We start from the raw sequence: 25,705 nt of genomic DNA, 5'->3' as shown, positions 1-25,705 counted from the left end.
AAGTACAGTCTGCAGGAAGGTAGACCTCCCGGATGTGCTGCAGAATATTACATTTGTCCACTACACTGATGACCTCATGTCAACGTGACTGGATGACCAAGAAGTGGGAATTACAGTGGGACATAAACCCTAAAAAGATTCAAGAGCTTGCTGGGACATCTCCTTCAAAGTAAAAGACTCATTTCTCCAACCACTAAAAAGGAATCTTAATATCCCATATGTCAACATGGGTTTTCAAGTCAGCACAGCCCATTTGTGGGACTATTGCTCTGACCCATTGTCGTGTCCGGCAACGGATCGCAACCCTCAGCGTCGCGCCCGCACCAGACCGGGACCGGCAACGGGATCGCAACCCTCGGCGCTGCGCCCGCACCCCGCTCAGCCAGCGAGCAGGTACCGGTCTGTATGTGGGATCTGAACCCTCAGCGGGAGCGCCGCCCACGCTCCCAAGCGGTGCACTGTAGCAGTGCGCCACCGGGCCAGCCCGAAAACTATGAGCTTTGAGTGGGGCCTAAAGCAGGAAAGGACGCTGCAGCCAGTCCAGGATGTGGCATAAACAGCCTTGCCACTTAGTCCATACATCCAGTAGATCTTATGGTATTCAAATTATTTGCGATTGGAAAAAAATGCTGTATAGAATCTATGGTAAACCTAATTGATGAATCACAGTGTAGACCCATAGGGTTCTGGAGTAAGGCCATGGCATGTGGAATTCCTCCTGGATGCTGCTGAGCCCTAGTAAAGAGCATTTGATCACATGACTCATCAAACACTAAAGCCGTAAGTCTGTGTAGGCCAGCAGTAATCCACCCTAAGATGGAAGTGGTATATAGGGTATTAGCATGAGCAGGGACAGAGGGCATAGGTAGGCTACATGACTAATAAATTGGCTGCATGACCGCAGGTAGTCCAGATGCCCTCCCATGTCATTCAGTGATGTGGCACCAATGCCTTCTCTTAGGTCACGCTGATGGCCAGCAGGGTGGGAGGTGAATCCCTTATAACCAACTGACGGGAGGAGGAAAAAGCCCAGTTTGGTGCACAGATGGGTTGGTTGGATATGTAGATAAAAGCCAAATATGGACTGTTGCTGCCATACGGCCCTGCTCAGGTGGCCCTTAAAGACAGTAGTGAGGGGAAATCATTGCAAGGGAAAAATTAGGCTATCAGGGACTCGGGAGAGTAGCAGATGATGTGGCTGGTAGGTCAGGGGCCTGGGAGAAAGATAAGAAGATTGGGAACAAGGGTATGGGCACATGGATGGACCTCTGAGAGTGGGCATGGAGTGTAAAGATCTTTGCATGCCTGTTAATGCCCGCCAGGGAGCATCTTCTGTAGAACAGGCACTCAGAGCCCCTGCAGGCCCCAGAGACCCCGCAAGCCCCAGAGCCCCCCGCAAGTCCGCAGCATCCTCGCAGGCCCCAGAGTCCCCGCAAGTCCCCAGAGCCCCCACAGGCCCCAGAGCCCCCCGCAAGTCCCCAGAGTCCCAGCAGGCCCCAGAGTCCCTGCAGGCCCCAGAGCCTCCCGCAGGCCCTAGAGTCCCCGCGGCTCAGACGTCTGCGCGCCACCTAGAGGGAGCCGCCCGTCTTGTCTCCGTGGTGCCGCTAACGAGGTGAATTCTCTGGGGCAGATGACTGAACCTCAGGTAGAAAGACCTGGTACTTCGGGGTAAAACTATGCATCGTCTATAGCACACCCTCCGTCTTACCAGATTCAGATTCTACGCGAGCTGTTTTATAACTTCGTATGTTGTAGGTAACTGATAAGGCGCGTAAATTGTGTCTTGTCTAGTAGAGGCTCAATTGACTTCTGACAAACAAAAAATTTCACCTGCATTTGCAATTCATTTCAACATTTCTTTACCCCGTATAAATTTGTGCTGTTTCTATCTTGACTTTGAACCAGTAATAACACGTGGTTAGTTACCTGGTTGATTATAATCAAATAAAATCTTGAACACATGCTCTTTTTCATATGTGAGCATCATGATTTTACCTTTTCCTGTAAACTATCTTTTAACCCTCAATTTCCCCATATATAAGACACCGGTAAAATCATCTGACAGGTTTGCTGTGATTTTATCTGGCACACAATAGGGATTCATACTGCAACGACACTTTTCAAAGGAAGTCATTAAGGCTATATTTATAAAGAGACCTTTCGCTGAAACTTGCAATGTTAATGGGTACGATGTATTTTCACAGAATCCTTAATATGGCAAGAATTACCACATGACGGCCCTTTGCCACAGACACGTCTGCGCCTCAATCTCTGAGATATTTGATGGCTGGATCCTCATACACACACTTTCAACCTGTTTTGGTTACTTCTCACTATTAGATCAGGTATGTCTAACCAAACTGTCACTGTAACTAATTTTCCTTTGTCCTTGAATATCAACTATTTCCAAGATCAGTTTACTTTACAGCAATCCTTTTCAGGCTAAATAGATCCCAAATTTTAAGCTTTCTTTAAAAAAACATTTTTTTTTTTTTTTTACTTTTAATATCTTTAAGTATTTGTTTGCTCTTAGTTTAAAAGTTTTGAGGAGAAATTCTTTGATATAGTCCCCCCTCCCCTGCCACTCCCCACCAAATACTGATGGTGTGTTTTGGGAAAGTAGTTAAACTCTTCTCAGTTGGAAATGTAATAAAGTAGGAGGTCTAGTAAAGTGATGTCCTTTGAACTGTAAGATAAAGGGATTTTCCGAGGCTTAAAACTAGTCAAATTCACACCCATGGTTAAGATCTCTTCTCCCCATCAAGGTGTTGCAGGAGCCAACTAAAGCAGCTAGGCAGATGTGGGAGCTGAGTGTGAAAGAAACCACAGCCACCTGAACACATCTGAAGCAAGGTGTGACAGTACAAGAAATGTGGTCTGCCCCGAGTCTAGCAAAAGGAAGTCAAAGACCAAAATTTGACAGTGTTTACCAGAGTAAGAAAAAGGCTAAAACTGACAGATATAAATATTCTCTGTCTAGAGAAGTAGAAATATTATAAAGCATGCTTTTCCCAAGCCAGTAAAAACAGCAAAAACACTTCCTTGTGCTCTATGTTCATAAACTAACTTTTGATGCCAAGATGGCCTATCAGTTATCTTCTATGAGGCTGGGAGTGCCCTAAATTTCTAGAACTGTAAATTTAATAAACTGGCATTTTGATCAAAATATTGATCTTCTACTACTTTCATTATCATTAGTTGGTTCTGAGGCTAATTCAAGTTCTCAAAAGAATTTTCTAAAAAACTTAGGTTCTGACAAAATCAAGTTGAAGTACTAACTCCTAACAAACCCTAAAGCCAACCATATTTGGATAGCCAATCTGCCTCTCTTACCACATTAATTCTAGCTCTATGTCAGTCTTCTTTATCTAAAACACACCACTGTACCACTTTAGTTAGGAAGTGGTATTAATGAAAATTTCTTTATGGAAAAAATGCACCATGAATTTGACTTTATTTTTTATGTTCTCTAGAAAAGCAGGGACTGAAGGTCTTGCATTTGTTTAAGGCCCAGTGTCCAGTTTCCATGAGGCCTGCTGTGTGGCCATTGGCAGGTGAGCCAGTGCTTGCCTCAGTACTTATGCCAAACCTAATTACTGCAGACACCGAAACTTCCCCTATGTTTCACTAGCTGTCATTTTCTTCTCTGACCCTCTTACTCATGGTCCAGATCACCAGGTTTTCTTCCCAATCTGAATTTCAAGAGGGTGACCTAATACAGGTTGAGAAACCATAGGTTGATGGTATTGAGGGCCATACTGGAACTTGTGGAAGTGAATAACTTTCTGGTTTCCAGAAAGGAAAAGATATGATCCAAGTGAAGCTATTTTTTTGCCTCCTGTCCTCTGGCCCCATATCTTCAAAAAGAAAAGTTTAAAGTCACACAGAATGAATCATAAGCCTGTGGGCTGGGTGGTTTTCAGTAATTAAACTACTTTATTTCTCTAAATGCCCACCCCTTACAGCTCAGGAAAAAGACAAAGTTCACTTAGTTTTTACCTGAAGCATATTTCAGCCCTTAGGTAAGCCACAGAGATTAATTTCTTTTAGAATGAATCGAAAGGTTAAGCTCAGGGCTGGAAGAGCATTTTGTGTTGGCTATCTGTTGTCTTTACTATTGCTGTCGCTATATCACTCAGTGTGTCACATCTGACACAGAGGACAATCAACAAGGGCCTTAGGCCAGGAAAGTCACTGCCTAGAAAAGAGAACATGGAAAAACCCCACTGTGTTACAGCCGAAGAGAAAACACTGATTTCTAAATCACAAGTGATGTGACTGTGACCTAATCAGAGCCTGCAGGAGTGCAAAATGTTAATGACATCCTGTGCATCTTTCATTGGTCTAGACATTATACTTTATCTGACGTGTCTGGCCTACCTCTATGATACATTTTGGACTGATGGGACACAAACTTCAGAATAGCTACTGTGCCCACAACCCACTTCTGAGGCCATTGATCTTATTTTTCCTCAGTTCCTGCTATCTAACTATATTTGGTTTGTACCGTGAAACCCTCATTACCTGCAACTCTTTCCACCATGGCTGGATACAAACTGTAGGCTAGCTAGCAACTGAGACCTGGCTGAACCTGAAATGAAAGAATATCATAGGCAAAGTTGAGATGAAGGCAAGCCAGTGCTTGAGTAACAAGATGTTATGATATAGAGAGGTGAGGGTGTCAGGTGATAGTAAGAAAAGGACTGGCAATTGACACAGAGTTTTTTCCCCAAACAACAGCAAATTGGCAGGATTCAGATCAATTCTGCAACCAAAAAGCATGAGAAAAGCTGTACAGAGTGTAAGAATATATTTGAAGTCACTGGAGTGCTACCAGTAACTAGAACTTTAGGATCCAAGACCCCAGAGCGAAAGGAAGCCCAAAGAAATGGGACTGGTATTTGGTGACACGTCTGCCAGTTTGAAAGCAGTGGCTAAGAGGCTGAGAAGCTGAGTAGAGGTTTTGAACTTTTACAAGGCTGGGGTGTCAATATCACAAGTCAGAGCCTATCAAGAATAAAGTCCAGACTTTTAGTGTGGATACCTTAAGGGCTATGTCCTAGGAATAAAGATAAACTAGAAGTAGACCAGCTCTCAGAAGATTAAAGTCCATCTTCCAAACAGTTCATTCCCTGATTTTCTACCTTGTCTGCCAAAAGTAAAAGTAAATCTCATTGAGGAAGAAGATAGCATCCAGAGCCTCAATTACCTATACGTTTTCATATACAAGGTCTGATATTCAATCAGAAATAAGGAGGCAAACAAAAGACAAAAACTGAGAACTAAGAGAAAAACAGACAATCGAAGCAGACGTATAGGAGACCCAGATATTGGAATCATCATACATGAATTTAAAATAACTGTAGTTAATATGTTTAATAAATTAAATAACAAATGACAATATCAGCAAGTAACTGAAAATATTTTAAAGAATCAAATGCAAATTTGGAACTGAAAAATACAAAAACTAAAATTAAGAATGTGATACATCAGTTTAACAGATGTTAGATATAGATGAAGAAAGAAATTAAAACGGGAAGATACGTAGAATAAAATATTCAGGCTGAAACATGGAGGGACTAAAGATAGGAACAAAAGAGATAAGGGACATGGTAAAAAGGTTTAACATTTATGTAACTGCAGTGTGAGAAAAGGAGAGGAAGACAAGGAGTGTGGAAGAAGGAATATTTGAACAGAAAATGGTCAAGATTCAAGAGACAATAAAAAACTTTAGCAAGATAAATACAAACAAAACTACACACAGGCACAATAAGGAAAGCTATTAAAAATCAAAGACAGAAATTAAATCTTAAAAATAAGCAGAGGAATAAAAAGACATTTGTTTTAAAAGAGCAATAAGGGGCCGGCCCGGTGGTACACTGCTACAGTGCGCCGCTTGGGAAGCGCGGCGGCGCTCCCACCGAGGGTTTGGATCCCACATACAGACGTGGCCGCTCACTGGCTGAGCGAGGTGTGGGAGCAACACTGAGGGTTGCGATCCCATTGCCGGTCCCGGTCCAGTGCGGGCGCGACACTGAGGGTTGCGATCCGTTGCCGGTCATGAAAAAAAAAAAAAAAGGAAAAAAAAAAAAAAAAAAGAGCAATAAGGACCAAAGAAACCATGGATGGCAGAAGACAACGGGATAATTCTTTTGAGCTGCAGAAAGAAAATAGCTGTCAATTCAGAACTCTGTATCTCATAAAAATATCTTTCAAAAATGAAAAAAAGAGACATTTTCATACCAAAACACATTTTCACACCAAGAAAAATAAAAACTCAAGAAATTTGTCACTGGCAGGTGTAGTAAATTCATCCCCCAAATCCTTCAAATTTATATGCACCTAATAACATAGTCTCAACATATATGAATCAGAAATTGAAGGAACTAAAAGGAGAAATAAATCTTCAACTATAGACCAAAAAAAAAAAAAAAACCAATAAAAATATACAGAATCTGAATAACATAAAAAATTTAAATTAATTGATATATAAGGTATAAAAGGCTTTCATAACTGCAGAATACATTATTTTTTTCCAAATGCCCATTGCAACATTTATCAAAATTGACAATAAACTGAGCCACAAATTAAGGCTAAACAGATTTCAAAGGATTAATATCTAGAGTTTATCTGACCACAGTAAAGCAGTAAACACAAAATGATAAATAGAAAATCCCTAAATACTTGGAAATTAACCAATATGGGTCTAATTAATCCATGGGTCAAAGAAGAACTCATAATGGACATTAGATAACAGTTTGAATGATTGGTAATAAAAATACAACATATCAAAACTTGTGTGACACAGCTAAAGCCGATGCTTACAGAGAGATTTATAACCATAAATGCATACAACAGAAAAGAACTAAGGCTGAAAACTAAAGAAATGTGTGCCTATCTCAAGAGGCTAGAAAAAAGAATAGCAAACTAAGTAAGAAGAAAGTAGAAGGAACAAATATAAATGCAGAAATCAATAAAGTAAAACAAACAAAAACAATAGAAATGATCAACATAACCAAAAGTTGGATCTTCAAAAAGTGTATCTCTTGTTGAGCTTAATTAAGAAAGCAAAGGCAAAAATAACCAGTACCAGGAATGAAAAAGAGGACATCCTACAGATATTACGACACTACAAAGGTGAAAGAACATTATGACTTACTTTATGCCAATAAATTTGAAAATGAAAAGAGATGGATGAATTCCTATAACAGCGACTCTAACATATAGTTTGTGGACACCTGGGGGTGCCCAAGACCCTCATTAGGTAAACCATGAGGTCAAAATCATTTTCATTATACCAACACATCATATGCCCTTTTATTAATTGTATTAACATTTGCAACGGTTGTGCAAAAGCAGCGGTAAAACTGCTGGTGTCTTAGCAGGAATCAAGGCAATGGCACCACACTATACTGACACTGGATTCTTTACCACCATGTACTCACAGGGCAAGAATCAACTTCACTTAAGAATGTCCTTGATGAAGTAATAAAAAATATTAACTTTATTAAATCTTGTTCCTTCAGAACACACCTTGTTAATATTCTTTGTGGCAAAATGGGAAGGATGCACAAAGAACTTCTTCAGCATACCAAAGTATAGTTTTCTCAAAGAAAAGCCTTTGTGTAATTATGAGCTAAGCTAGTCCCTTTTTTTTTTTTCATGGAATGCCATTTTTACTTGAATGACTATGAGACAAACTATATAATTATTCAGACTTCAGTATTTGACAGATGTTTTCTCAAAAAAAACCCCACAAAAAACTGGTAGTTGTTGCCAATGATAAAATCTGAGCTTTCAAGCAAAAATTAGAATTGTAGAAAACTTGTATCTGCCACTCTGAGCTTTATAGTTTCCCATTAAAGGTGTACTTGATTAGATAAATGTTGATATGAACAAATGTGATTTTTAAATATTGTATAATGAAATATATCAACATTTAGAAGATTTACATAACTCAGGGAACCAATACTTTCTAAATGACCAATAAATGATGTTACAATATCAAGCACTGGTAAAAGATCCATTCCAAGTAAGATAAATCAACATATTTTAATGTAACCCAGAACAAACGGGATTCCACATTGCAGCTAACCATTAAGAAACTACAACTTGTTAAATTTTAGTGTAGTATCAAAATAAGAATACCTATTTATCAGAAAAGACTATTAAAAGACTCTTTTCTTTTCCACCCACATAATATGTATAAGGCTGGGTTTTCTTCATATACTTCAACCAAAATAATATAATGCAACAGAATGTACGCAGAAGAAAATATTGGTCCAGATGTCTTATACAATTAAACTTGAAAGCATTATTTTAAATAAAAATGTTAACATGTAATGTTAATTCATTTAGAAATAATATCTTTAAAATGTCTATTTTAGGTCCGGCCCGGTGGCGCACTGCTACAGTGCGCCGCTTGGGAAGTGCGGCAGCGCTCCCGCCGAGGGTTCGGATCCCACATACAGAGATGCGGGAGCAACACCGAGGGTTGCGATCCGTTCCCGGTCACGAAAAAAGACAAAAAGGAAAAAAAAATGTCTATTTTAATTCCTAATGTAATAAATATCAGTAAGTATAAACTACATAAACAAAAGCTCTTTGGGGGTTCCCAATTTTTTAAAGTGTAAAGGCATCCTGAGACCAAAGTTTAAGAACTGCAGTCCTAGAAAATCCCAACTTATCAAAACTGCCTAAAACAGTAAATAGAAAATATGAATAGTTCTTAAAGAAATGGGATCCACAATTAAAAGCCTTCTCCTAAAGGTAATTCCAAGTCCAGCTGGTGTCATTGATGAATTTTTTCCAATTATTCAAGGAAGGAAATAATTTACATGGAGAAAAACAGAAGCGTCACGAGATATAAAGCAGCCCCTGCGAAAAAGAGAGAACACTGGACCTATGTCCACCTCAGTTTCTGTTGACTTTCTGTTCTAGGTCTGCTACAAAGGTATTCTAAAAGAAACACCTCATTTCTTAGGTGGTATGAGTCTTTGTTTCTTGAAAACAATACTTAACTTCAGGAAAGCTATGTCCAGATCTGTGGCGGACATTGTGGTCAACTCCTTTGTATGCACTGTGAAGCAACTACATACAGCAAAATGCAGGAATGAACTCTGGGTTAAGGGCTGGGCTCCCATTTGTCAGAACCAGTCATGGTAATTCTATGTAGCTTGCAGTGGTCAGTTTAGAAAATCAAGACATAGGAATAAGTTAAGAATCTTGTGTGTGTCAAATCTTATATTAATGAGATGCGAGGAGAAATATGCTCAGACTTCTGGAAAATTTTTCCTCTCAATAGGTAATAGGAAGTCGTTTTTCTTTTTCTGAATGATGACATATATGGAATGGGGTCCAGAACTACAGACAGCTGGCTCCTGCCTGAAATTGAAGCCAGCACACAAGAGGGTGAAGTTGAGAAAATTGCAGATATACAGGGCTGGAGTAACATGAATAAACCAATCCTGAAAGCCCAGTCTACCTTTCATTTTGTGGTGAGCCAATTCCCTGTTTCAGCAACTTTGAACTGGGTTTTTGCTCCTTACAACTGCAAATATCCCAAGTAAATATTGTAGAACTCATTATTTCAAGAAATGTTAATTCATATTGCAAATGAACAAAAGGAGTCACCCCTAAATTTATAAGCCAGACAAATCTGTATTTTGATTATTCAAAGGTGCAACTTACTTTAGACATTTGTACTACACGGTAGAGTTACCACTGCAACATTTGTGGCATATTGTATTATTAATTGGCATAGAATGAGAAGTGGTGGGTTGTGTGTGAGAGTAAACTCCTTAACAGTATTGCAAATACACAGAGACACTACCGGTATCTGCTTAAGCTCAGTGCCATCCTGGTATGTTGACTTTATCTGATACAGTCCCAGAGCATTTGCTGCAACAGTTTACTAGGCACTGAAAATGGTCTTTTAAGAGTCTTGCAGACAATATAGATTCATCTGTAGCCACCTGCTGTTAATGCATATCTTGAGAAATTACGAAGCAATCTAGGGATCTTCTTGCATCAAATTATGGTTTTCCAAGGTATGACGTTTAATTATATTTAGTTGCCTTTGATAAGCATCAAGGAGGACAAATAAAATAGATTTTGAATAACCAGGAAGCCACAGTTCAGGCACGTCCTAACTAACAAAGTGCTGCTTCCCACTCTACTCCAGAAAATGCATTTATATAGCAAGATTCACTGACCATGCACTTTTGGATCCTTTAAGAGGAAAATCCTAAGTAAACTGCACTTTAAGAACAAGGAAGAGATTTTATGGGACCCAAATTTCACGTCAACAGCTTTTGAATCTCTGGCTCCAAGATAAATGCAATTCACTTACACAAGGAATTCCTTTCTTTGAAGATGTGTTGCATTTAACAAGCATGTTTTCTGTCACTATAGAAAAATGTTATCCTTTAAGGCTAAGTACCACTACAATTCCAGTTGTGCCACTGTGATACCAGAAGGAAAATAGCAAATTGTTTGGGACTCTGATGCAGAAGGCAAATAATCTATATCCTGCTGGTTCTGGCTGTTACTAAATCATAGTTAAAATGGTATATATAAGGCTTACTAAGTGATTTAATCAAGAGCATACCTGTTCTCACTGTAAATCAGCTTGCATTCTAAGTATTATATTTAAAATCACTGGGCTAGCACACACCCCAGGTATACTAAAGAAGTTAGTACTTGCCTGATTTTAATGACCATAATCCAAATGTTCTTTCCTTTTCTGTATTGTAATTTAGTGTGTAATTAAACAGATAGACATTTTTATCATCCTACATGTTCCATCTAATATTTCATTTAAAAAAATGTGAGATTTTCACTTCTGATCTTTCACACTTCTGATCTATTGAGCTGAATCACATGTTTATAGGCCAAAGCTTCTGTTTAAAATGATTATTTCAGAACCAAGTACATTTTAAGAATATGTCATATGAAATTTAATATAACATACTCTAATTTTTCTTAATTTGACAAAAATGGACAGGAGGCAAAATGAAAAATTTTTTTATTTCCTCAGTGTATTATCCACTGTCAATACTGTATTTTTGATGCAATATATTTGCCAAAAAAAGAAAAACAAAACTCAGCTTTTATTTTCCATTTTAAACAACTACAATATTTACAAGCTGTTTAGAATAACACTCAGACACACACACTCTCACAGACACACGCAAGTACATATATTCTTTCCTCTGGTTTATACTGAATGCTGGTAAAGGCAATGAATACTTTCCAGAGCCCATAATCAGAAAAGGGATACCCATTTTCCTTCCTCAGACCTACTTTTCTAGAATCATTTTTATTAGTTTTCGTTCCATTTCCTCATGCAGAGCTCATTGCCAGACTTGAATAGAATTATCAGTTTTTTACAATTTACTTTTACTTAAACTATAAGCTCTTAGAAAGCATAAGCAGACATGACTTTCCCCACATTTCTATTATTTTGGTTGTATTATGAAGCTTCATATATAAAAAATCTTGTTCAACCACAAATACACTAAACCCAAGAGTCATCTGGAGCAGCCATCTCATTCTCTATTATTATTCTGTTTTGAATTCCAGGGTATCACATTACATGTACAGATAACACCAGGAATTCATCCTCATCACAGTGTTAGATGACCTTTTTGTTCCTTCTAGCTTGGCTCCACTGAATCATAAATTGTCAGGTATAGAACTGAGGCATAAAAAAAAAGTATAACCCTATATAATAGGTATAAGTCTTAGAACAAAGTTGTCCTATAACCTTGCAGTGACAATCAGGTCTAGTTCCCCTAAAAAATGTTATGTTGATTCCATAAAGTGTCAGATAATGAAGTTCAACTCACAAATAGGTTGAATTTACCCTAATTCAGAAAGAATATGTGGCTTATAGGCAATAAAGAGAAATTCTTCACACACATAATTCTTGACAGATGACCCTAGTGAGGTGATTCAAAGTAGAAAATATATTTATGTTTCAAGCAAGATATTCCACTCTTATCCTACCAGATTTCTTTGTATAATAATTAATTCCGTTCCAATTACTCTTCTTACCTAAACATTTAACAAGTTAAAAATGAAACAGCCTGAGTGTATATATCAACCAGATTTTTAAGAAAGAGAAATAAAAAAAAAAAAAGAGGGGCTGGGTTTTTAATACTTAATTTTAAAAAGCTATACATATACAATGTAATATTAAAATTTATCTGCCTAAATACATGGTAGTATCTAATTTTCATCTTTCTCCAGATCAATAAAGCTCAATATCCACGTAAGACTGACACAGAAAGTTCAAAGTCCATTTACAGGTACATTGCAGGTTCCATGTACCATCATCTTAGCCTTGATTGACATCATTCTCTCTAATCATCTTGGAATTAAAGTAAAAGCCTCTAGAATAAAAAGAGGTATTTTATGCCTTATCAGAACAATATATCATATCAAAAGAAAAACTTAACTGGGTCTGTGTACAGACAAGGTAACTTTACATGATTACATCATACTACAAAAAAGGATGAGACTGAATATTGTGGACTTTAACAAATAACCCCAGAAAGGGCTTTGTCCATATTCATGAAGAAGTAATTTAAAAATAAATATAAATGTAATTAACAATCTGGGCAGCAGTTCATAGTTTAGTAGCTAGTAAAAAATAAATTCAAAGAATTCTCACACAAAATTACAATTATCTTTTTCTTAAGTCACATATTTATTCAGGAGGGATGCTTGGAAGTCAGCAAAAAGAAAGAGAATTTTAGACATTGAGCAAATCATAATTTTAAAAGACCCAGTTCTGGACAATAACTCGGTAAAGCAATCCATCAAATGAAGAGTTGCTAAGCAGAGGCAGAAGGGTGCTGCTCAAAAGCAAAGTGGAATTCGTTAAGGCTAAGTTACCCTTGCTAAAATGTGAGGCTGTTTTTTATATTTTGATATGAGATGGAAAAATAAACCAATCCAGAAAGAAAAATACATCTTCTTAATGAGTTTCCTACACAAAAACTTGTATTTTCATTGCTTGACATTTATACATGGGAGTAATTTTCCATCTCTCACTTAAGAGAAATACCGTCTATTTCTGTTTCAAGGATTAGAAGTATTCAGATATATTGGAAATATTTTTCAAAATACTTCAAAACTAATGAAATTTAACCCTCCAGTAGTGGAAACCCAAAGAAGGCAGAACACTGATTAATTACATTTTAGGGAGTTGGTGAACAAATTTAATCTCCTCTTATCTTAAAAAATATATGTACAGCTTCATCTCAAGTTCCTCATCTCATATTCTCTCAAGTTCCTTAAATATCAACATATTATGTTAATTTAGATTCTTTAGGAAATTAAAGCTCTTTAGCAAAAAGTCAATATTTAAAGTTTTATCAAGTATTAAAAATGGTGTTGAAAGAAAGTTCACACCAAGGTATAAATTAGAAGATTAACCAAAAGCTTAATTTGCAGTTATAAATTGTTTTTAGCCACTGAATGAAAGGGAGGAATAAAGAAAAGGCAACAATTTATAACTCACTCAAGAGGAAAAACAAAAACAAGACAAAACAGAAAGCTTTCAATCATGCAACTCTATTTAAAGGAAATGAATAAAAAGCTGGTGTTTTAATTACACCTTTTTACTTTCAAATTATGGAACTCTGAAAGTTTTGGCGTTTATGAACTAAAGACACTAATGTATGCCAGAGTCTTGTACATTAATGACAAAGGTTAAGCAGAGAATCTAAACAAACAGCTCATTATTCTCCAAGGTGGGGAGGGGGGTGGGAGCAGGAACAAAATATTTCTTATCAACTTAATTAATGAAAGTGTGTTTATTTCTATATAATTAATTAGGTCAAATTATTCTTAAGACAAGAATCTTTCTTCATTTATCACTATTTCGCCTGATGCAACTATTAGAAAAGTATTGTAATTTTTAAAAGAAATACCAATTTTCGACTCAAAAATAAGAACAGGGCTTCTCTTAGGGTTCCTAATTATAATAAACTCACTAGTTAAAATTCAACTTGCTTTGAGAAAAATGTCCATCAACTGCTACCCAGAATTAAGACACAATATATATGTTCCATATAAAATCTAGTCTTGCATTGGAAATCTGACTTTTCAGAGTATGTAATGTGTTTCACAATTTTGGAGGGAAGGAGCTAGGAATAAAAAGAATCTGAGCCCTTCTGACTGAATAATGTGAAGTTCAGATTTTTCTTCTCTGTGTGAAAATGAATTATCTCCCATCTGAGACTGAAAAGATTCCACTATGTCTCATCTAGGCAATGACCATGAAAAGATCATATTCATTTCAGAAAGAGAATAAGCAGCAGGAAGCATAATTCCTTTGCTAAGATTTTTAAAAATATATGTATATAGATAGATCATATATTGTTTCAGGAAAAAAAAAAGACACTGAAATTTAATGGTATATTGTAGTTTGCCAAAATGAGGCAAATACAGAATACAATGACAGTATCAGGAAAATACATTTCTAAATGGTCAATTTAGAAAGGGTATTTTTGTATAAAGTTTCAGCAAATCATTTGAAAAGTATTTTTAAACTGTAAATCTTGCAAAGTGTGAAGTCTAGGGAAAGGCCAACACAAGGCACATTAGGTTTTCAATGACCACAGAAATTTTAAATTAGAAAAAGGGAAAATACAGGTTTGAAATAAAAATGCTGTTAGATTCTGTATGTTAGCTATTTACTCTCTTAGTTTTCATTCTTTCTACTATAAGAGTATGCTATACTGTGAGATTTACATCAGAATTAGTAGGGAAAACAGCTTCTCTCTCCTGTCACCACATCAAAAGATACTTTAAACCTGTGCTGTCTAATACAGTAGCCACTAGGCACATGTAGCTATTAAGTATCTGAAATATGGCTAGTGCCACATGTTGAAATTGTAACACTCTGAATATACTGCATTAAATGAAATGTACTAAAATTAATTTTACTTGCTTCTTTTTAGTATCTATACATGGTGTGCAGAAAGATGGCTGCTCCTAAATGCTCAGAGATGTACAATTTTCTTTGGAGTTTCACACCAAAAGGGAAAATTTTCTTAAGATTTTTAAAAAAATGCTAGAAGTTGCAAATTAAATCTAAATTGCAGTTCCCATGTAGCCCAACTGTAAATCTGAGTTATATATTTCCCTGAATACATGTTTTTAAAAAAACCAATAAAATTTAAGTTATGACACAACATATGAATTAAGTCAATTTCACAGTTATAAATATTTCAAATTACACCTACACACTATAAATTACAGGAAATAAAATTCAAGTAATAGAAAAAGAAGAGAAAGGGGAAATAAAAAGCCAAGTTATTAAAGGGGATATAACAATAAGAACTGCACCATTTGGATGATAATTTTATTTGAAAAAATATTTTACTGATTAACTGCATGTAAATAACTTAAAGAGCTAGGAACTCTAAAAATAAATAAAAGGTGATAATCCTTTCTTTAAATCCCTGGACGTTCATCATCTTCTTTGAAAAGCAAAAGTGTTTTCTTCCCAAAACCGATCCCAGCAGAGCCTGCCCCACATGGAGAGAAGCAGAGCAGGTGGGACACACTCTGTGTCAGAGCTCATCTGAAATGTGGACACAGTAGCTGGCAGTAGTGTTCACATGACCGATTCACTGGCTATTAGCTGTGGGAAAAGTCAATGATGAAGCTATGTATATCTTGAGATTTAATATTCATTTTAAAGAAAACATCCAATGTACTGGCATAAAGTACACACTACTAACACAAAATGAGCAGCACAGTTCCTGCTACCTATGTTTACAAGGAAAGGGAAGGGGTTAATCCCAAAGGCAATTTAAATAATGGATTTTATTTTTATATATAAATAAATGTTCTGAGAAATCTCAGACTTTAGTGCATTGGTGTAAAAAATTAGTGCAGTTTTTTTCATTAAAGTTTTTAGCGCTCAAGGAATTAGATAAATCTATGTCTGTTCATAGTCTCTTTCACTGTACATTAAACTTTTATACTGCTATGTGTCAAACTGAACATTTCTACACTGGTCTGTTTTTAAAAATCAAGGTAACTGGAGTTCATGTTGTATGACAAAACATGGCAATTATTTTTGGCAAAGAAATTAGAAAAATATGAGATCATAGTTTAGAAATGAAGTGTTTGTTGGTTTAAAGCATAGGCAATGCATAGGAAAAACCTTTTTTAAGGATGTATTTTAACAAAACTTTATCCTTCATGCAAAGTGTTTTCTTGGCAGCTAACTTAAAAAAATATTTCAGCTTTATTTGGGGATGGAGACAGTGACAGGAGTCAGGGTGAAGGGCGAAGGACAGGCGCTTAACCAAGCCCACTCTGTTTTCAAGTCTCTCCCACATAGGATCAAAGTGACAACTGCAGGAATCTTCTGCTCGCTGCAGGAATCTGTTCGCTCCTCTCTTTTGCCAACCTTTTGGAATCGAGAGGGAAAGAAATGTAGCTATAAACACCAGCTCACACTTCAGCCCCAAGTTCTAGTACCCCAGTCTCAATTATAGTCACATATTTATCATCAATCTGGACCAGAAGCACTGCCTTGTCGATGTGGGATCTGGTACCTGGATCTCTGCTGCAAGGCACCCATCGGTGAATCACCTAATGATTCAATATAAAACAAGAATTTAGTGTGGAGACCTGGAATGTACAGTGAGCCCTCTGTATCTGTGGGTTCTGCATCCATAGATTGAACTAACTGCAGATTGAAAATATTTGGAAAAAACCTGCATCTGTACTGAACATGTACAGCCTTTTTTTTCTTGTCATTATTCTCTAAATAATATAACAACTATTTACATAAGCATTTACATTGTATTAGGTATTATAATATAGAGATGATTTAAAATACACAAGAGGATGTATGTAGGTTATGCACATACTACACCATTTTATATCAAGGACTTGAACATATGCAGATTTTGGGTTTTGTCAGGGGGAGGTGGTAAGCTGCTGGGTTCGAGGATCTGAACCCATGACATTGATGTTATAAGGCTGTGCTCTAACCAATTGAGCTAGCCCAGTATCTGCAGATTTTGGTTTCTGAGGGGGCCCTGTAATGAATCCCCCACGGATACTGAGGGACAACTGTACTCACAAACTCATATTCCTCATTTAGCATTAGAGGTAGTAATTTTGTTTAAGAATTAAGCATAAGTATATAAATCAGCTAAACTCATACATTATCAGTAAGGCGGACTACAAAAAAGCCAGAGCACCAAACAGCTGCATAAGAGAACTTACATGGCCTTCCATGCCCTCTTGAGGACTCCAGTCTTTCCAGCTGTTTCTTCCAGCTTTTAATCGAATCCCCTCATCAGGCCACTGCAGCTCTTTCCTTTTTGACAGGTTGATCCCTTCTAGAATTTGACTAGGATCCACAATCTATATTGTAAATAAATATGGATCATTTCCAATTCATTTTTTTCTTAATGATGAAAAGTTATATACTATCACAAACAAAACTTCTTTCACAGGACTCTCTGTGTCTCAAGTTCTCCACCATCTATAACGGAATACAAAAAAACTGAAAGAGCCACCTCCTGAATTCGTTTTAGCCACTGGCCATCCTTACTACAATGGCCATGTGACAATGGCTGAACAGGGAACAGATATCACTACAAAAACTATTTGCTTTCAGTTTTTAAGCTGGCAGAAACAATTTTTTCAACACTCAAAAATGTTCTAGTCTGACTAAGTTATATAAGGTGTGTTTTCACAAGAGTCCTTCACTCAACAAATAAGAAATAAAAACAAATGAGTAACAGAAATAGCACAAGAAGACCTGTGGGCTTACTCACTTGGACTCTGTAAATCACTTCCCCCTTTCTGGCATGTGAATTATTGGCAGGACTTAAGGTGTTGCCTGGCTGTGCATCGGTGGTGCTGCTCTGACCTCCCTCTGTCCCAAGAAAGCTCACGAGAGTGTGATGCTTGCAGGCTGGGATGCTTTGGCTGGAGCTGCTGGAAGAAGGAAGGCCATGCTGCACACAGGCCACGCCGCTCTGACTGGAGGGTTCCATCTGGTTCACCATAGAGAGGCGGGACTGGATGGAGGACGGCAAGTTTCGAAGTGATATCTGACTTGTGGAAGAGCGCCGACAAGGCACAAATCCCGTGGTGGACATTCGGAGAGATGAATGCCGGCTGCTGTAGCAGTAGGAAGACTGACTGGCTACTGAGGCCCGTGCAGGCGACTGTCTGACCAGGCTTGACTGTACAGAGTGAGAGCTGTGGCTAGTGCCTAGGAGGAGAAACAGCAGCAACACTCATTCAAAGTGGAATGATTCAAATACAGTGCTTTTGTTTTGTAGTTTCTAGAAAGTCTTAAGACTTTCTCCCTTAAGTGATTACCTGGCAAATTTATAGAACTTAATATTTATACCTAAAACTTTAAAACTTATCAAAAAGAAATAAATATCTGAGATCTGTTTTCTTCTGTGGTTTTTATAATATAATTTTTATGTGCTAAGGTTTTTAAAATTTAAATTCTGGAACATAAGAAAGACATAATTAAATAATTTACAGCAAATATTAAGATTTAAGGACAGAATAAATCCAAAAATATCTTTCACATATATATTTCAGAATAACAACAATATCTCTTTATTATATCAGAAATAAAATATCTCGTGGAAATGAGATAGTCAGAAATACTTATTAAGAAATACTACATGCTCTCACTTACATGTAGAATATAAAAAAGTCGAACTCATAGAAGCAGAGAGTAGAACAGTGGTTACAAGGGACTGGAGGAGGGGAGGGGAGGAATGGGAGAGATGTTGGTCAAAAAGTACAAACTGTCAGTTAGACAGGAGTAAGTTCTGGAGACCTATTGTACAGCATGGTGACTGTAATTAATAATAATATATGGTATGCTTGAAAATTGCTAAGTGAGTAGATTTAAAATTTTCTGACCACAGAAAAATGGTTAAATATGTGAGGTGATGGATATGTTAACTAGCTTGACTTTACCATATCACAATATATTTGTATATCAAAACATTACATTGTACACCATGAATATGTATAATTTTTGTCAATTAAAAAGAGAAACATTTCTTAAGGACCTACTATGTGGCAAGCTCTGTAACTACTATTTAGTATAGTATTACTGCCCTTTCAATCTATTTCAATGACAAGCTACAATGCCTATAAAGAAACAGGGAATACCACACTGTAATTTTCATATACATTAAGGGATTACTTCTAAATACAAATTATCAGTGTTACTAAACAGCAGGTTTCTCTGCATCCTTTCCAAGTAGCTTGATATAATTCTTCAGACTTGTCTTTTTCCTGACTCGCAAGAGTAATGTTAAGATTATTAGAAAATAATCATTAATTGTATCGGAAACATAGCTACATGTACTTTTTATCTGAAAATAAAAAGACCTAATCAATGTAGGAGCAAAAGGTACATTTAAAGAATCATATTGAAAGTTCTAGGTTTTTTTTTTTTTTTAAAAAAGATGACCGGTAAGGGGATCTTAACCCTTGACTTGGTGTTGTCAGCACCACGCTCAGCCAGTGAGCGAACCGGCCATCCCTATGTGGGATCCGAACCCGGGGCCTTGGTGTTATCAGCACCACACTCTGCCAAGTGAGCCACGGGCCGGCCCAAAGTTCTAGGTTTTTTTTTTTTTTTAAAAAGATGACCGGTAAGGGGATCTTAACCCTTGACTTGGTGTTGTCAGCACCACGCTCAGCCAGTGAGCGAACCGGCCATCCCTATGTGGGATCCGAACCCGGGGCCTTGGTGTTATCAGCACCACACTCTCCCAAGTGAGCCACGGGCCGGCCCAAAGTTCTAGGTTTTTACTCAGAAGTAAAATGAAGAACATCCAAGATATCAATCACGTCTATTTAGAATCTTACTTCCAGTCCATCAGGTTTTTTAAAAAAAAAATGTTTAAGTAAATGTCTTAAAACTTCATTTGATCCATGCAAAGCAGTGGGGAGAAGGGCAATGTTGGATCAACTAACCAGCCATATAGAAACAAATGGAACCTGTTTCCCACTGCACACCAAGTGGACTGTAGATCTTATGTCAAACATAAATTAGTAAAGGCATGCCTTGAGGGCCTTGAGGTAGAAAAATCTTTCTTAAATAGGATATACAAAGTACTAATCATAAAGGAAAAGATTAGTAAAGTGCTCTATACTAAAATTAAGAACTTCTCAAGGAAAGAAGGCGAGTTGCTCTTCAAAGTAAGAATGAAGAGCCAAGGGACAGCATGGGAAAAGATATTTGTAGACAGAAAACTGACAAAGAGCTCAAATCCAGAATACAAAATATACATCAATATGAAAAAGATAACCAAATAGAAAAAAAGGTAACAGACAAAACAGGAACTTGAAAAAGAGGAACAGCTGATAAACTCATTTAAAAAATTCCCATCTCAGGTATCAGAGCAATACATATTAAAACAATTAGATTAAAGACCATGCCTTCTTTTGCCCCCCTGAGCAAGCAGGGAGCAGAGGTAGAAACTGTTAATACTCAAAGCTGGTGAAGGTTGATGAGACACACATGCCTATATATGACTGGTGAGAGTACCAACTGGTAAAAAAAAACTTTTTGGAAAGATTTCTGGCATTATATACCAAGACTCTTATTCTCATAAGTTTTGACCTAATGATTCCAGCCTAAGAAAATAAGTGATTACAGAAATTTCATACAAAGATAATTACAGCATGATGTCAGAAGAAACCAAGTCAGTGTCCAACAGAAGTTAAATAAATTATACTAATATTATTAGCCTTTAAAAGCAACATTTTCAAAGAACCCTTAATATCATGAATAAAATCTTTATGTCAAATATCAAGTAAAAAAGGATACACATACATGCACACATAAAATGATTAATATAAACAAATGGGATAATGTATACCTGAGAATCAAACAAAATATTCTATTTATATATTTCCAAGTAAATCATATATAATCCTTTTTATACACACATACTAAGCGGCTCCCACAGCTCAGAGGCTGACACTATACACATAACTTTGTTTCACATTACCTAGTGGTGGATGATAAGACGTGACAGGCGGATGGAGTCCACCTCCTGATCCCTGCCCGGGATTTCCAGTGCTTCCCTGGGACACACTACTGTGGGGATCACTGACAGTTGTTGTAGTGTTACCAGGGCAGGAAGTTCCACCTCCAGTATCAGAATCTTCAATATTGCCACCACTGTTACATCCAGCCCCGCAACCTTTCCTTAGCCTAGGAACAAATACCAGAGGATGAAGCATTATCCCAAGATCACTTCCAAACAGGTATTTTATTCTTTTTCCAGCTATTCTGAACTGTTAATGCTACTAATATTCACCCCTGAAAGTCTCTATGGTGTAATCAATATTAGGAACAAAAAAAAAATCTGTTATGTTTACAAAGAATAGCTTAAGAACTATACCCCTCTTATATTCACTGCCTCAAATCTTTCCAGTCTAATTCACTTTTATAAACTCTATCACTTTTCCTAATACCATAACAAAGAACTATATGTAACACAGTTATACCATTAAGATCACAGCTGGAACTAGAATTCTTGCCAGTGTCTGTTCAGTGATTCTTCTGAAGTATGCAACCCCTGAAAACCTAATTTATTTCTACTGTTACTGTAGTGCACTTAAACAGAGTTATTGCGATCATTTTTACTTCTTCTTTTTATTAAATGTAGAGTGACTAACTGGCCTGGATGGCCATGACTGTCTCAGTTTGGCAATGAGAGTCCTGCATCCCAGGAACTCTCTCAATATTGGGCAAACCAGGACAGTTGGGCAATCTCTTTCTATGCCATTTCTCTTAGGGGTAAAGAACTTCTTTAAGGTAATTCCAGCACGACAGATATTTTTTGAAAAGAAAATTTCTTTGAACATTACCCTGGCTTATGTTCTTCCTTCTGTTTGGATAGGGACTGATAGCAAGCCCATCTGAAAGTTTGCTGCTCTAATCGCCACATCCTGTTTTTCTTAAGCTCTGATATTTAAAAATCTGAACAACTTTTAAGAAACTAAAAACAATGTTCTGCAATTTTTCTTCACCATCCACCAAACTATGATGTTCCTACACCAGACATCATAATCTACTAAACAAAAAGCAGAGAAAAAATTCAGTGCAAACTTGAAAACTATAGATTTGAGACTTGGGTGATTGCTGGGTTGTTAAAAAGGCAGCAGTATGTCTGCAATGCACAACCAGGCATTTCAACATGTACAGAGTGCTCCCCCTAGTGCCGGAACAGAATGGCAATACAGAAGAAAGTAATCGACCTGCACATTTCTTGTTTTTCTCTTAATTTGCCCTGTTTGCTGGCCCACACATTCTAAGAGTAGCAATATGCAACATTAGAGAGTCAAAAAAAATTAAAGAGAAGTGAACTGTTCAAGATTCTACCAAATGGTTCTTAACCAAAGTTGTAAATTAGATTAATAAGATTATGAAGATAAAAATGCTCACATTCTATGTCCTGAAGTTAGATGTATTAGGTTTACATTGTGCCATGGCATCTGTATTTTTTTCTACAAGCTTCCCAAGTGATGCTAATACACACTGCCTAGATAAGGAGGGTCGGGATACACCACCACCGAAAAATGCAACCCCACTGCTCACCTTTGCCACGTTGACACTATGAAGTTTCTGATATTTCCCAAGCTGATAGGTCCCCCCAAAATTTCTTTAAGCTGTTCATGGCTATCAGAATAAGAAGTTGTCAGGGGTGAGACAAAGATTGGGTATCCAATAGGTTGATCACAAGATGAGTTTATCATGTTTCTCAAAGCCTGCTTTGCATTTTGGATGCTACCTCTCTCTGGGTTACGGTTACGTAGAAAAACAAGCTCCTGCTGTTGCCCTGCCCAAAGACCTCGGACACATTCCTTATTTACCTGAAAACCAGAACACATGGAAATTAAGTTAAGGGGCCAAGAATGAAATTCATAGAAACAGAAGAGCAGAAATGGGAGGGATACAAAAGACACTATGATAACCAGTTGTGGAAAGCAGGAAACAAATATAAGTAGGTCACATCTGAATAGGAGGTAATGCGTTTTCCTTTGTCATTAGCAGGCTGTTAAACAACAAGCACCTACAGAGCTCTCTCCCTGCTCTACCTTGTAAAAATATCAAGTAAAATGGAATCCATTTAGTTTTTCAAATAGGAAGCACTAAATTTTGTAAAAAAGATAAAAGATATTTTTTATAGAAATGAGTGATAACAATATTTAGGGTTGAAAGACTGTGACATTTGGGGGTTAATTAAATAATGTAGATAAAAAATAAATCATTACAAACTATCAAAATAAAATCTAAGAAATTAAGCTTCCTGGGCCGGCCCGGTGGCGCATGGAGAAGTGCGCCGCTTGGGAGCGCGGTGGCGCTCCCACGGAGGGTTCAGATCCCATGTGGAGACCGGTTCCTGCTCACTGGCTGAGCGCGGTGCGGGCGCAACACCGAGGGTTGCGATCCCGTTGCCGGTCCCTGGTACGGGCACGACACCGAGGGTTGCGATTCTATTACCGGTCAGTAAAAAAGACAAAAAGGAAAAAAAAGAAAGAAAGAAAGAAATTAAGCTTCCTAAAGCACTGAGATGTTTAAAAAAAAAAAGGAAAAGTTAGAGTGAACCATTTACAGTTAGCTTCTGATCACAATTAAATACAAGTTACACTATTATTTTGCAACCTAGGAATCACATAATATTAATAATATGGTGCTGACTTTTTACAAAAGATGCTGCGCAGATCGTATATATACTAGATAAAAGACCTGCCATATAATAAAAGATTGCCAAAATTGAAAATAAGCAAAAATTTTAAGGCTTTATGGCACATGAGAAAATTTTAGAGGTCAGAATAAATTACTGGCAAAATAAGTCAAATTAAATGCTCATAAACAACGAACACTAATGTATGGTCATTTTTTTCCCTGTGAAAACAGTTTCAGTCACCTTTTAAAAGTCTATAAAGTTATCCAACCTCCATTTTCATAGATGTAAATAAAGGCCTCAAAAACTTACTTTAATAACCCTAAAGCTCAGGTAGCGTCTGTTGAGCATGATGATTTTATATTCATTGGTGCCATCATCCATGACATGTCGCAGAGCAAGCAAGGAGGGAGAGTTGGCAAGGACTGCACTCCGCCATGCGGGGTCCCCTTCATGGGCTATTACGAGGTTTTTTTCATGAGATACAATGGCTTCATAGAGCACAGTGGGGTCATCATACTCATCTGGAGAAGTGAAATGATCCTAAATACAGAAACAAAAAAAAAATCTTTTTTTAGGAAAAGAAGAGAATGACTTCCAGAATGATAACAACTTCTATAGTAAGTAAGTTACTAAGTGAAAATTCTTAAAAACTGGTTTAATATGAATATTTCATATCAACATGTTTATATTATTATGGATGAATTATAGGTTCTCAATCATACCAGGTTAGGAATTAGCTAATTACTGCTATACTACTTTTGTAAATTCCTCAATCCAACCTTTTCCTCTAAGTTCTAGACAAACAAATATTTCCAATTCTTACGTATTTTCTTTGTTTTTCTCTTTCAAGTTGGTTTTTCATATCTTCATTCACATATGTATTTTTTTCTGCTGAAAGATTATTTCACTGTTATCAGTTAAGGAAGGCTAAAACTACATAAAAGGTCTGTATATTGTGGGTTTTTTTTGACTAGGCTATGAGCTTTGAGCAGCAACTAAGGGTCCTAGATCTAGAGAAGTTAGTAAGGTCCTCCCTGAAAAGCTGCTTGGGCATAACTACTCTTTCACTGATAAACAGTTATCTAGTATTTACCATGTGCAAGATTCTGTGGCAGGTAGCAAGGATGAAACAAAGTATATGAAATGTATCTCCCTTTTATAAACCTACAAATTAACAGAAGATATGGAACATACACTGAAATAACCATAACACAAATCTGAATTTCTGAAATGGTGTGAGTGTTATTAAGGAAATGCAAATATCATACTGGCTGCCTTCATATTTATCGTTGGGAGGTTGACAAATTTTTACATCCAGGTGAAGTAACTAATCTGTACTCAGGCCAATGACCAGAGTATGTGTTATCCGCAGGGGAGAAGAGTGGGAGTAGGAAGGCAGTGCCCCCAAGGACGCAGCCTCCGAGTGCAGGGGGCTGGGACATATGAGAATAATACTGTGCATGTGAAAAATGCCTCAGACGGTGAACTGTTCTCCCACACATGATTTGAGTCTTACAACAACCTTGTCAAGCAGGTTGAGCAGATAATACCCACATTTTACGTTTCAAAACTGAAGCACAGAGGCTTAACTGCTTCTTACATTTAGAAAGTCAGTAAATGGTAATGACAGGACTTGACCACATTTTTTACAGTATTTTTTCATTTGATTTTTAAAAATTATGTGATTATAAAAGTTATGGGAAAAAACTGATGAGTCTAGTTGATGTGATTAAGGGAGGCTATACAATGGAGGTGGTTTGGGGCTGGATCCTAAAGAATGAATACAATTTCAGTGGATGAAAATGGGTACTGTGAGGAAAGGAGAAGGGCTCAAGGCAGGAAAACCTACAGGGGAAAAGCATAAAAAGTCAGTGATAAAGATAAAGATAATCACAGCATAAAGTCTCTTTGTAAGAAATGGGTGCCTATTACATTGACAGGCACTGTGCTAGACACTGGAGAAAATAGTAGTA

The 25,705-nt window shown here is 37.1% G+C and overlaps 1 protein-coding gene across 4 annotated transcripts in view; it reads right to left on the bottom strand.

Annotated features, from left to right (window-relative positions):
• Positions 1 to 11,008: 11,008 nt before the first annotated feature.
• Positions 11,009 to 25,705, bottom strand: part of PCNX (pecanex homolog (Drosophila)) — a 117,369-nt gene continuing 102,672 nt past the window's right edge. For 2 of the 4 annotated variants that reach the window (XM_008570764.1, XM_008570766.1), the window contains exons 24-30: positions 24,042 to 24,272; positions 22,640 to 22,914; positions 21,045 to 21,250; positions 17,820 to 18,262; positions 17,263 to 17,403; positions 16,584 to 16,620; positions 11,009 to 16,435 (exon numbers count right to left, since the gene is read on the bottom strand). In XM_008570764.1, coding sequence (XP_008568986.1) covers positions 16,158 to 16,435; positions 16,584 to 16,620; positions 17,263 to 17,403; positions 17,820 to 18,262; positions 21,045 to 21,250; positions 22,640 to 22,914; positions 24,042 to 24,272 — 1,611 coding nt within the window. In that variant the 3' untranslated portion in view covers positions 11,009 to 16,157. Of the gene's footprint in view, positions 16,621 to 17,262; positions 17,404 to 17,819; positions 18,263 to 21,044; positions 21,251 to 22,639; positions 22,915 to 24,041; positions 24,273 to 25,705 lie in introns of all 4 variants that reach the window. The other 2 variants (XM_008570765.1, XM_008570767.1) reach the window with 1 other exon arrangement.

This window comes from Galeopterus variegatus, unplaced genomic scaffold (assembly GCF_000696425.1).
Source record: "Galeopterus variegatus unplaced genomic scaffold, G_variegatus-3.0.2 Scaffold627, whole genome shotgun sequence".
Classification (NCBI taxonomy): Eukaryota; Metazoa; Chordata; class Mammalia; order Dermoptera; family Cynocephalidae; genus Galeopterus; species Galeopterus variegatus.
Note: the sequence above shows the minus strand (reverse complement) of the source record. Positions and strands in the feature narration are given on the sequence as shown.